At 40.5% G+C, this 12,893-nt stretch overlaps 2 protein-coding genes across 2 annotated transcripts in view; one reads left to right on the forward strand and one right to left on the reverse strand.

Annotated features, from left to right (window-relative positions):
* Positions 1-3,036: 3,036 nt before the first annotated feature.
* On the reverse strand, positions 3,037-8,283 carry slc25a15a (solute carrier family 25 member 15a). Its single transcript, XM_023405891.2, has 7 exons — positions 7,994-8,283; positions 7,714-7,792; positions 6,789-7,047; positions 5,270-5,410; positions 4,996-5,171; positions 4,736-4,894; positions 3,037-3,377 (listed from the first exon to the last, which is right to left on the reverse strand). The coding sequence occupies exons 2-7, from the start codon at positions 7,766-7,768 to the stop codon at positions 3,256-3,258; spliced, it is 912 nt and encodes a 303-aa protein (XP_023261659.1). The 5' UTR covers positions 7,769-7,792; positions 7,994-8,283; the 3' UTR covers positions 3,037-3,255.
* Positions 8,284-9,727: 1,444 nt separating this feature from the next.
* Positions 9,728-12,893, forward strand: part of foxo1a (forkhead box O1 a) — a 28,136-nt gene continuing 24,970 nt past the window's right edge. Inside the window, 1 exon segment of the mRNA XM_023405890.2 lies at positions 9,728-10,780. Within this exon segment, the coding sequence (XP_023261658.1) occupies positions 10,091-10,780 (690 nt within the window). The 5' untranslated portion in view covers positions 9,728-10,090.

The following is a 12,893-nucleotide window of genomic DNA, read 5'->3' on the forward strand; positions in this document are numbered from 1 at the left end:
TTTATATCAGAGTCTTTTATATCAAGACATTTCTCAAAACCAGAATATGATCAGGGTGACTTTTGAACACTGGAAATAAATCATGTACTCATCCCGGCAGTAGCCCCCGTGGCACTCAAAATTTCCCTGGAATTTTCTAGTTATGTCATATTGTTTCATTTCCTAACAAGTTTCACATGCAATTTTTAAATATATACAGTATATGCTATACTGTATATACATATTTAATTTTACTTCATATGTACAAATATTTCATATATGGAGATTCAACACTTGTACATATATTACATTTGTGTGTGGGCATTCCTAAATGTAAATTCAGATCTTATATGTTAATAAACCGTTTGGTTTATCAAAAAGTCAATCTCTTTGTTGTGGTGGGGTGGCAGGGTTGTTGCGTCCCTTTCCATGTTGAGGCCAAACCTGCACACTTGATTAAATCAAATTCTGCTTAGGGCCACATAAAGGCTTGGGCCGGCTCTGCCCAAACCTATATCGTACATACAGTAGCTTGTTTTGTCATACAACAGTTAAAAAATTCCAAAAGTATTCAATTTACATTTAGATTTACAGTTTTAGAAAGCACACAATAGAAGCTAATCCTCACATTTATGAACCTGGAACCAGCCACAGTCATGTTTGCTTGATAAATGACAAGCAAAGGGAATAAACAAAACAGAATTTTGAATTTTCTGTTGACTGAGGAAACGATCAATAAACAAATTGTTTCTGCACTAGGAGGAACATTTTAAATTGTAATGCATCGTGAAAAATACAGGTATAGTTTTGTTAGAGAGCTCCAAACCATTTCTCTCAGTAAAGGTGAATGTGGAGCTCTGCAAGCTAAACATTTGTGGATGACAAAACACTCAATGTTCAATTTATTGTTCAATAAATAACTTTATTGTTTCAACCCTTTTGTTTTTGTAGTTTTTTCTTTCTCCCCTGATCCCTGCTTACACCCTGTACTGTACCACTTTATCTTTGTCATATTATTGTGTAAAATTTGTAAGCAATGCAAAAACAATAATAACAATAATAACAATAATAATAATCTCAAGGATGCATTCCTCAACTTCCAGGGTCCCTGAAAAACATCTTGGACCCTTAAGTAATGTTTATTATCCTTGGCATGTTCACCCTGAATAACATTTCCACACTCATTCAGTGTAAAAGATCCTAAAAAGTATTTACCTTCGACATGTTCCACAGTGTTGATCTGCAGTTTACCTTGTGTAACCATCTCTGCTGTGCTGGAAGTTGTTGAGATCATTAGTGAACGTATGTTGTCTGTGTGATGAAGCGAGGGAACCAGAGCTGCTCTTGTTTACCTGTCTCTACTCCCTGCAGGGTGTGGTCTGTCCCCTTTCCCTCATCACCTGTTGCTTTCCATGAGCCAGAGACACGCACATCAACTCATACTCCATGTTGTATGACTTCTGAACGCTGCGTGCAGGTGCCAACAGGTAACATGAACCACAGAGCTGAACCAGTCTCTATGTGACTCTTCTACTGGAAAGCTTATAGTTTTTCCATTATACTCTACCATCCACATCCAGGAGTCTGACACCTGCTGAGTGCAGGTTATGAATAAACAATAGGTGGCATCCGAGTCTTGAAACATGAGAGCTGGTGCGGGAACAAGAATAAGTGTGATCATGTTCACGTCTCTCCCCTGATAATCTAAGTTTCCCCACATTTAAATAGTGTAAAAACTGGGAAAAAGTTTTCACAGTAGATATTTTTAAGGTGAAAGATATTGTATGGAATCAAAAAAAATGAAATTTAACAAATACAGGAGCTGGGACAATACACAAAGGGAGATCAAATGACATGAATGAATTTTCTGTGTATTGACTGTTGAGTAACAGACAGCAATATGAACCCAAACATTAATTAGTCATGTAACACAGCCTCAATACACAGTAGAGGTCACTTCTCTGATGTGAAGCTGTACAACACTCAGTGTGAGTGAGCTACACAGTCATATGAACCGTCATGTGAGCAGCTCATTACCATCATTTTTCAGTGAGGTCCCTTTAATGGACAGTCACATGGTGACTTGGTCACATGACAGCCAGCTCGCGACATGATTGGCACATGAATCCCGGCTGCACTTGGGATGCTACACAAAACGCTACCCACAGCAGGCTCACTTTGCCGCCTTGAACACTTTCATAGAAATTGAGGAGTTTGAGATGCAACTGTGTCTAAAGCAATAAAAAAAAATCTGTGTACTTTTGATTTGTGCTGAGGCTGTGGTAAGGTTGTTTTGTGATATAAATCACAATTCCCCGCAGTTGCAATTTGTGATTATTCGCATAATTTAAAAGACCAAGATAGATTTATTTCCCCCAGGTTTTCTTTTAAAGATTCAATGCTTCAGGAACAGGACTCTAACTACATTTACAATTCCAGTCGTCGCTTCATTCGGATTTTTTGAGAATCCCTTTCAGACTTACTGAATCAATAAATCATTATTAACTCAAATTCAAACACTGATTTTATAGTGTTTTGAAATGGACTGGGTTTGAGAATTAAAGAAAGTTGATTAAAAAAAACTAATTCCAAACTTGAATCTACAATCTTAAACATGTAATTTATGTTCTTGTGAAAAAATAAAATACCAATTCCCTTTTTACATTTTATATGCATGTGCTGTTTCCTGCTGCAGTACAGTGTTCAGTGGTGTATAGTGTGAACGTGGACCCCTTGTGGTCAGGATAGGTAACTCAGAATTGGCTTTGGCTAAGAGAGACTAAAGAAAAGAAGAAAAGAAAAAGAAGAAAAAATATTGCTTGTTTTTACAGCTGCAGAAAAAAAAGACGGATATTCCATCAGGGGAACAGTATAACATGTAATTGTTGGTGTGGCTTAAACAGCTTGGAGGACAGGTTGAACTGGTTTTAGTTTTTGCTCTGATTTGACTGGCAAAGCTTTTGTGAACGTTAACTGAAAAATGCGATGTGAGGTACAACCATCCGTCATGCTGCAACATGTTCACACATATACTGCACACAAGCATTAAGCTGAGACTTATGAATGTAAAGATTAAAACTTTATTTAAAACGACTATGGCCAGCACAGTAGGGACACACAGTGTTCATGTTGCTCACAAGATATCTGAATACAGATACACATAAAAAAACTAGTTTTTCTTTTTTTTTTTACCTCTATCATTTTAAAGGACAACGGACTGGAGGACAAGCCATTGTTTCAGCAGAATACTTGCCTTAAGTGGAGAGATCCTCCACGTCAGGCACCAACTGCCTCCATCATAGACTTGCGACTGAACTCATAAGCCAGGAAGAGGGCTCCGTTGGCAGGGAAGGTGCGTATCATGGTAGGAGTCAGGCCAGAGTACAGAGCAGTGAACCCTGAGGGACAAGAGAGAGTCACACAGGTCATTCCCTACAGATGAGTCAGGCCCCCAGTTTGGGCCAATGAGCAGCGAGAGGCATCCTCACTCTCTGAGGCAAAGTCACACAAGCAGTGCTGCATTTACACCTCTGCAAAGTTTCAAACCTCCTGCTCCTCTATTAACTCATTCAGGGCTAGTTTTACAGCTTTTTTTATTCAAGTCTGCATTATATGTTTACCACCTTCCCAGGCTGAGTCATGGGCCCCTGCATTTGTCATGCCAGCAAAGATTAGCAGTGTGAAACTTTGGCTTTTCAAAGTCATAAAATCTGTCCTTTACTGTAGGATTTTCCCCCATTACACCAGCAGATGGCGCAGACGGTGCAGTGTGTGGCTGTCACTGTACATGAAGCATGCAGACAGAGATGAGATGTACAGTTACTGTACATTCAACTACATGTGCAAAACAGGGCAGACTCTAGATTTCCATACACAACAGTGTCTGCCATTCTCACAGAACAGTGGAATAAAAATATCGCTTTAGTGGCTGATCTGTTGAGGTGTTTTGTTGACACCTAGTTTGCCCATAAGTACCATCATTGTGCTCTAAGCACCTCAGCTATAGACATACCTTCAATAACAATTCAGCTGCATCTATCTCCTTGTCTTTAACTGATCCTTTTATTGTTCGTTATCCTTATTGTCTCCTTCACGGCCGCTTCATGTTCCTTTTTCTCTTTTTTAATAATTTGAATAATTCTGGCTCATTATAAACACTGACTGGCAGCAGGAGACAGTATAACCACAAACTATACTTTCAGATATCTGTCCCTCCCATCTTCTCTCTGTGTCAAAAATAACATGCCAACACCAGAAACGATAGGTGTACTCTGTCAGTACAGAAAGGAAGCTGAATAATGTATAACAAACATGGTGGCTGTAAGACCACAAAGATTCTTTTCTTTCAGATACTGTATATAAGAGAAGCTCAGAAAACATGCAAAACAAAACAAATACTGTTGGAGAATCCTCTTTTGAATGAACATGCATTAAGGTGAGAAGTGTGGCTCTGCAGTGGTTATTTCTGAGCGTCTGAACTTGTTATAAACAGAATGGGAAAGTCACGTCTAGACACTAAGTGTGTGTTTGAGTCAGCACAGTCCTCCACCGAGCCAAGGTTGTAAAGAGCCAAATTATATGGTTGCTGCCCTTCAAACTATGATTATATGGTCATGTGATATAAACCAGTCGGTTGTGCTCCCCTGCTGTTGCAAACATGGTCTGGATGTAGAAAAACTTCAGAGGCATCTGAGAAGCCAATGATCCATATCCATTTAGGTGTATTTCAGTTTTAGAATTAACAATCAGATCTTACCTTCAGTGCGGATGATACTCGTGACGGTTTTCATGAAGCCCTCTTGCCTCCCAGCTAAGGAGTAGACCTGGATCCTGGACTTCACGCAGTCTATGGGATAGACTGTCAACCAAAGACAAGCTCCCCCAAAACCACCGCTGAACATGAGTGGAAGAATACCTGCAAAGACCAGCATTATTCTGAGGGAGCAGATCACAAAAAAATCTGCACATCAATGTCTGAAAATGCCTATGGCTCAATAATGTTAAAAATAACCATACCTATACCCTCCTTGTCTGTGCCCATGTACTGCGCAAATGTAGAACGACACAGTTCATAGGCCCCAAAGAAGCAGAAGTAACCTGGCACCTCCCTTACGATGGTGGACGTCAGTCCTTGGTAGAAACCCAGGGGACCATTCGTCTTCAAGACCGTCTTCACTACTGTCCACACTGTGCTGAGGTCACACCACAAAAACACAACACAGTCAAAAGTGCATCAGACAAAAGTAAACATGTGCTGCTCACTCCACTGTCTCCTTTTGCTCACACTGACCTCCTCTGCCCGCTCGCAATCTTGCCAGTTGCTTCCATTTCGTGCATGGCCTGCAGGCGACACTTCACCAGCTCGGTGGGGCATAAGGCCATGGCAGAGAAGATGGAGGCTAAAGACCCTGCTGATGCTTTCTGTATGTCACTGATGAGCAATGGAAAGGAGTGCAATAAGAAAAATAAACGGTAAAAAGTTTTTAGCATGCTTACAGGAAGACCACATATTTTAAGATTTTACACAGAAACATAAATTCTTTCCCATCATGACCTTAAAATAGAATTCATTTGCTCTGGTGTATTCTGATGACGCACAAAAGTCTTTGAAAATTAAGTGCACTAAATGGAAAAGCATCCTATGAATGTACCCAAGATGATTTTCTGAGAGCACAGTCACATTTCCTGCTCCTGAGCTGATGGAATTGTTTCTATCCCAAAGAGCTCTTCAGTAGACAGAGTCACTTCCTCATGATATTTCTCAGAATAAAGTGTTTCTAACATTAAGAGGCATTCCCATCAAATAACTTTAAATCCAATTACAATAAAAATGTTCCCCTCATCACATTCTATGATCTTTTTCTTGGACACAGCAATGTCAAAGATTAAACTGGTTATAGTGGTTTACAGTATGGATAATTTTGATACATAGATTCCACAAGCAATCGTTTTAAAATGTCCATTTTTTGTTGACCTCACTGGTTTATATCGACACCTTATGCTCTGAGATTCTACTGATGATTCTGGGTTTCAAATTAAATATCTAAAAATGTCTTGTACTGTTTATTTTACTTTAATGCTTATGTCTATATTTAACACTGATGAAGACTATTTGTTTCCTGACTACGAGGCTATGTGATTTATTCACTCAAATCTTTCTCAACGGTGTACTCCTCTGTCCAGCCACTAAAACTGAGATGAGAAAAGCTCTGAGTTGTTTAAAATAGTAATATGGTTGTGGGGTCTGTATGACGTCTGAGAGGAAGCACGCAAAAAAAAAAAATGCATCGCCCCCTCCTCTGCAATTAATTTCATTTGTTTGGATTCACGCTAGAAGCAGCAATGCGTATAGTGTACAATGAACATTAGCAATATATTCTATATATTCGACCAGAGTTTTTTTTTTTTTGTTTGAATAGTGTCTGACTTTTACTTTAGGGTGCAACTAGGGATTAGTATTGTTAGCAGTTTAATTCTTATTATCAGTATATACATAATATTTTGATTTAATTAATCATTCAGTCCTCAAAGTGTCAAAGTGATATTTAATTAGGAATGACAAAAAACTGTGTGACCAGACTCCATTATGATACTGCATTGCACAATAGAGTATGGTGAAAAGCTTTACTGCACAGGGAGTGGACAGAGGAGGCAGAAACACCTTGATGGCAGGAGATGGAAGAAAATGTGGAGGAAAAAAATAGCATCATCATCGATGATATCATATACCGACAGTTTGACATGTTGTTCATCACGACAGCCAGTTATGGAGCTTATGGTGGAAACACAAATAAATGTCAGCGTCAAACCTGAGTTCTGTCCCTTTATCCATCCTGGTCATGAGGCGGACTGCGTCCTGGCAGAGGCCGTAACTCAAGAAGAGCACGGCGTTCTCACTGATGTTGGCTATAAGGGCCGGGGTCGTGCCTTTGTAGAGACCACGGAGCCCCATCTGTCTGAAGGTCGAAGTGAAGCAGTGGATGAAGCCGCGGTACATGGTGGGGAACGTCTGCATCTTCACCTTCGTGGTGTCAAACGGCTGACCGCTCAGCACACAAGCCGTACCGCCTGAGGAAAGATGACAAGAGATGGAAGGTTCATTCACAGAGGTGCAACTTATCAGAGCAGAAGTACTTTTATTATCATGCTCTCACAGGATCTTATATGATGGATATGGATATGACTTGGTGAATACATACACTAACTGTAAACTACACAAACTAATATTTGGTTACTAATGTTGCTCGTGGCCTGTGGCTGACCTCACTGCTTCTCTCACACTTGTGAGTGTTTCAGAGTGTTAAGTACACTAAATGCTGTTTCAGCACTAGACTAACAATAGTTATAAATTACAGAAGAATCAGACATATGGCAATTAAGTCTTTTTTTTATAAAATAAAATTAATGTATAAAGCCTCTCTCTGCAATAAATAGAGAAACGGTGGGAATTCAGGAATAAAACAAATAGTATGTACACTCACTATATGTTAACTTAAATTCTATTGTAAAATCATGTTGAATAACTTGATTTATCATGGGGTTTGAAGTTAGTGAGGGTCCATGCTCTGATCATCACCGGGTCCTCCAGAGAGGAGTGTCAAAGTTTCCTTGAGCAAGACTCTGAACCTTTAACTGCTCCTGATGCTTTGCCATCAGTGTGTGAATGTGTGTATGAATGTGTATAGCCCATTTACCATTTTACCATATGATCAGCTGTGTACAGACAAAACCCACCTATTGCTCCCGCTGTGAAGTCAATGATGGCCTGGATTACAGGGTGTGGAGCCATGATGTTTCAGAAGATGCTGCCAGCCTGAAAATATCAACAGTTGAGGCTATTCAACAACCATCATCTCTTCACACACAAATACAAATGCAATCACAAAAGTGAAAGTAAACTTACTAATGATCTGCAAAGGTATAAAATACTGTAGGAGCAGTTTTATTTAGTGTTGGCAGATTATATTATTATAACATAAAGGACAATAAAGGACAATAAATATTTGATGCTCACCTGTGCTCTCCTCAGTCTGCAGCAGCTGATCTTCACCTGTTTACTTCCTTCACATACATACTCCAACACAGCACGTCGCTCTATGTGGGCACTAGATGACCGTGGCCTTGACAACTAGTCAACACCTTTCCAGGTAATAAGTTTCCACGTGAGCATCTCAATTCGCAGAATGAAACTCAGGAACAGATTTTCAGGAACAGATTTCAGCTTTTAATTCCGCGACAGGAGTTTAATGCGTCACTCTACTTCCGTTTTCCAAGCAACGTCTTATGAAATGCTGGGTGGTTACAAGTGTCTCCCACCATGCGCACCAAGTGCGTTAGCAGTTCCATCAAAATATGCAGAGGAAGTCACAGTGATACAGGAAACAGTTGGTCTTAAATTCAAAAAAAAAAAGGGTGATAATTAGGGGAAAAATTAGGCCGTTACATCGACAAACTGTAAAGAGGCCCTGTCTTTAATATATACTGTTACATATCATTTTGTGACTGTTGACACGGCTGAAAAAATGATCTGTATTATTATTTCATCTTCGATTTCATCATCTATCTTTGCTTTCAATTAAAACACATTTAACAGTTAGCTTTATTTTGAAACAACTAAGCACTGTACATGCTCTATTTTAACTCACACTGACTTGACATAGGTGTCTGGTTGGAATTAAAGGTAGGCCTACTACATAAATCATCTTTTTATGTGACAGCTCAGAGTTGATGATAAGTAAACACAATTTAAAAAAAAAAACACGCCGGTGATGGAAAATATATGTCATGTGTTTCAGTGTTTCGTTAGTCTTTGTCATGCTGGCTGCATGGGCTGGGGAGCTGTTAAATGCGGAAGAGATCCGATGCCGGCTGTGTCTGGCTGTAATACCTAACACTGGCCACAGGGTGACAGCGTACTCCATAGTTAGCTGAGGACACTGAAACACCTCTGGTCCAACAAATCACCAAGGACCAGCTCCTACAAAGTGAACACAGAAACTGGTTTGGTTCATTAACGTACCACTGAAGAGCCACTCTTTCTTTGAATCAAAATATTTTTTTAATCTTTCTTTTCTTTTCTTAAAATTCTCAAATCCATCATTATATACAGTAGGCTATTATCAATATTTTAAAGGTCTATGTATTTCTATCTTAACCCTATAGTTTTTGAGATTTTTTTTTTTATTAAGTATTCGTTTGTGAACTTTGTAAACTCTGTAGGCTACTTTAACTTATTCTTCACTATGATTAGAGAGTGTTAATATTTGTTTGGGTGGAAAATTAATTTAGAAACTGTCGCAGAAAGAGTAGTAGGCCTATATGGGGTCTAACTTTCAGGTAGCAGCGCATGAAAAAATACAAGTTGTTATCATCTCCATTGAATATTATCCAGCAGATGAATGAATAAAAGAGAAAAAGAAGAATATTTCTAATTAAATGTGAAGGTGATGACAAAGATACATTAAAACACAAACATCACTGTTAGAAATATAAAGGAAAATGTAGGCTAATAGGCCACACTGACGTCATGTGTAAAATAATATACTATATTGAACATTAATAAGACATTTTCTAAGAGAGAGAAACACAGCTGACAGAAAAAAATTTTTTTTTTTTCTTTTTTTGCTCCACATATTTGCCAGGCGAAAGAATGAAAACAAGGAATTTTTTTTTCATCTAACTCTTTCATTGGAGCTCTTCATGTGTCAATCAAATGTGGGCGGTGTCAGCCGCTAAATGATACTTCCAGTAAGTCCTCACATGCTGTACAACACAGAGAGTCAACAGGCTGTACGGGGCGCAGTCTCAACATCACTACGACTGGATAACAACAACAAACCAGCGGCTCAGCGCTCTGTGGCCACTTACACAACTTTTTTCACGTGAAAGGCCTTTTCAGAAATATAATTTTTATCACTGTTGACTCAGATTTTTACCGGCTTGGGATGTAACTGTCAGTGTAGAGTTTGCGCCCAGGCGGAGCACTGTTTTCCCGGACAGATTTATCTCCTGTTTGCTCACATTTCACAGGCGAAGCTACAACTTTTGAGGGGCGACAGATTTTGCCGCTTTTACATGACATTGTAACACTTGGCTCCGTCACCTCTCGACCATGGCGGAAGCGGCCCAGCAGCCACACCTGGTGGAAATCGACCCGGATTTTGAGCCCCTGCCGCGGCCCCGCTCCTGCACTTGGCCCTTGCCCCGACCGGAGTTCATCAACCCGGGCGACTCCAACACGTCATCGCCGGTGCCGTCTGTGAAGCAGGAGCCCGCCAGCAACGCCGAGTTCATCAACAACCTGAGCCTGCTGGAGGAGTCCGAGGACTTCCCGGAGCAGAAACCTGTCATCCTGTGCTCTGATTTTCAGTGTCAGGAGAACTGCGTCCACCAGCAACCTCCACAGCAGCAGCAGCAACAGCAGCAACATCAGCAACAACATCAGCAGCAACATCAGCAGCAGCATCAGCAGCAGCAGCAGCACCCGAACCCGCAACTCCCGCATCAGCAGCAGCAGCAGCAGCAGCAGCAGCAGCAGCAGCAGCAGGTGCCTCTGCTCTCCTCCCCGGTCGGCTCCTCGTCCTCGGCGGCCGCGGCCGCAGCTGCCGCCGCTGCCCAGAGGAAGAGCAGCTCCTCCCGGCGAAACGCATGGGGGAATATGTCATATGCAGACCTCATAACCAAAGCTATCGAAAGTTCTCCTGAGAACCGACTAACTCTGTCTCAGATTTATGACTGGATGGTGAAGAGTGTGCCATATTTCAAGGACAAAGGAGACAGCAACAGCTCTGCAGGCTGGAAGGTATGTTTGTTTTTGTTGTTTTTTCTCTTTTGTTACTTTTATCCTAGGAGATGCAGTGTGTTTGTGGTGGCAGTTCACAGCATGAATGGCTGCTGCCTATGCCTGATAGAATCTGTGCCAGGCCAGTTCTTGAACAAAGTTTTCCAGTGGGGAGTTTTGGTGTGTCTGTGGTACTTAACAGTGTGTTCACAGGGACTTCATTGTGCTTTATGATATATATTTTTTTATCTCCTGTGGTATCACTGTAATACCTCTCCAGGGCTTTCTGGCTTGTCTGCGGTGTTGAATAGTCATTTTTATTGTGACTATATAATGCTATTTGGTCAGTGTTGTTTATTTTTTTATTTTTTTATTATATGCTGTATCTTTCATCATCCATCTTTGGTAATACTGTTACATCTCCTGCACAGACTTCAGCTAATATTTGCACTTTGCACACCTTACTCTGGTCACTGAAAAAAAGAAGTATGCATGATGAGTTAAGTGACTGGTGAGTTCTTCTATCATTTGCTCATGGTCTTGTGAAACTATGTTTCCCTTCATTGTCATCCATCAAGTTCATGCCAATTCAGTAAACTGACCAATTGCAACCATGACCTTAGACAGTCATCTGACTTCTCCCTGCAGTATGTGATTTATATGAGTCTGCTGACTCAACAGGGTTTTTTTCTCTTTGCCTTCTTGCGTCCCTGAATGTCCCAAATGCTGAAAGTATGATTGAGACAGCTCTCTTCTCTCAGTTATTAAATAAATGAATGGTAGATTTTAAGGCAAATTCACACTTTTCCATATTAGAGTGTGCCCACACTGAAGCTGTGTTTGGACGTCTGTGTCGTGAGGAGATACCAGAAGCATTCATGTGTCCTGGAAACTGTCCAAAGAATTACACAAGAGGGGACTTAAAATTTCTGATGTGGTGTGACAGGCCCTCCCACTGAACACTATTGTAGGGCGTAAACCTCCTTTCGGAGACACGTAGTTTCAGTGGTGTCTGACAATAAATTGATGACAGTCTCCTCTCAGTGGGAAATCATATTGAGCCTGCAGTCACACAGTGAGAGATTTATTATGGCTTCCCTCTGTTATATGCTGTCTGGCTTGCTGATGAAATGTAAAGCAGTTGCGGGGTGTTTGTGTTGTTGTCTCCCCCTTGTCAGAACAGGCTCCCATGTTTGAGTCATGTGCTGAGAGATGACACACTCATGTCAGTCACAAATGGCAGTGAGAATTTCTTGTTTTAGTTCTCGCAGAATCACACAGACAGACATTTTTTATATTTTGCCTTCTTTTCTTTTTTTTTTAAAAGGTTGACTGAGAACTAATGCAGCTTTCAGCAACGCCCTGCTCCATATTCATTCATTTGAGCTCAGTGTTTACAAAAAGCACAAAACTCGTGTTGAGCTGTCAAACGTAGTCCTCTCGGTCAAATTATATGAGAGTGGAAAAACCCCTTCAGTGTAAACAAAGCAGGTGCTGGGCAGATGTGTTGCTAGGGTGGTGATATTGTCCAAGCAGCTTTGGCCATCTGAAAAAAGCAACATCCCTTCATTCATTCATCATACGCATTAAAAGGTTCAGCATCTATGCTGCTCTGTGTCTTTGTTATGATCTGTAGGTAAGGTGATTTTATCTTCAAGTGTGCTTCTTGAGTGTACAGTGTGTGTGTCCCTCTTTTATATGATAGAATTTGCATTCTGTTAACAACATTTTTGCCTGAATAGAGCAAAGATGTTGTTTGCCAATGAGCAGGGAATCATCCGAAATACTTCTGGTTAATTCATAAAACAAAACAAAGAGAGACAAATTAGTGTGGGAAATAAAAACTGAATACACCTATGAGGACCCCGGGATAATTATTAACAAGTTTGTGGAAGCTAACACAGATTGGAGTAAAGACAGGCAGCAGTGTGTGGTACGGTGACACCTGAGAACACACACACCTACAGATTGTTAGTCATGTAGAGTCTTAGGTTGTGGTGAATCAACAGACAAAAAAAAAAATCTGAACTGATGTTGACTTTAAAGGTGGGAAAATCCTTTATATTATCAGTTTTACATAGACTTTTCATTTGGCAACATGATTGTCAGCAGTCATACCAGCCCCCGGAAGACC

The sequence above is a fragment of the Seriola lalandi genome, unplaced genomic scaffold, assembly GCF_002814215.2.
Source record: "Seriola lalandi dorsalis isolate HSWRI2012SDOR001 ecotype SW California unplaced genomic scaffold, Sedor1 jcf7180002054288, whole genome shotgun sequence".
Classification (NCBI taxonomy): Eukaryota; Metazoa; Chordata; class Actinopteri; order Carangiformes; family Carangidae; genus Seriola; species Seriola lalandi.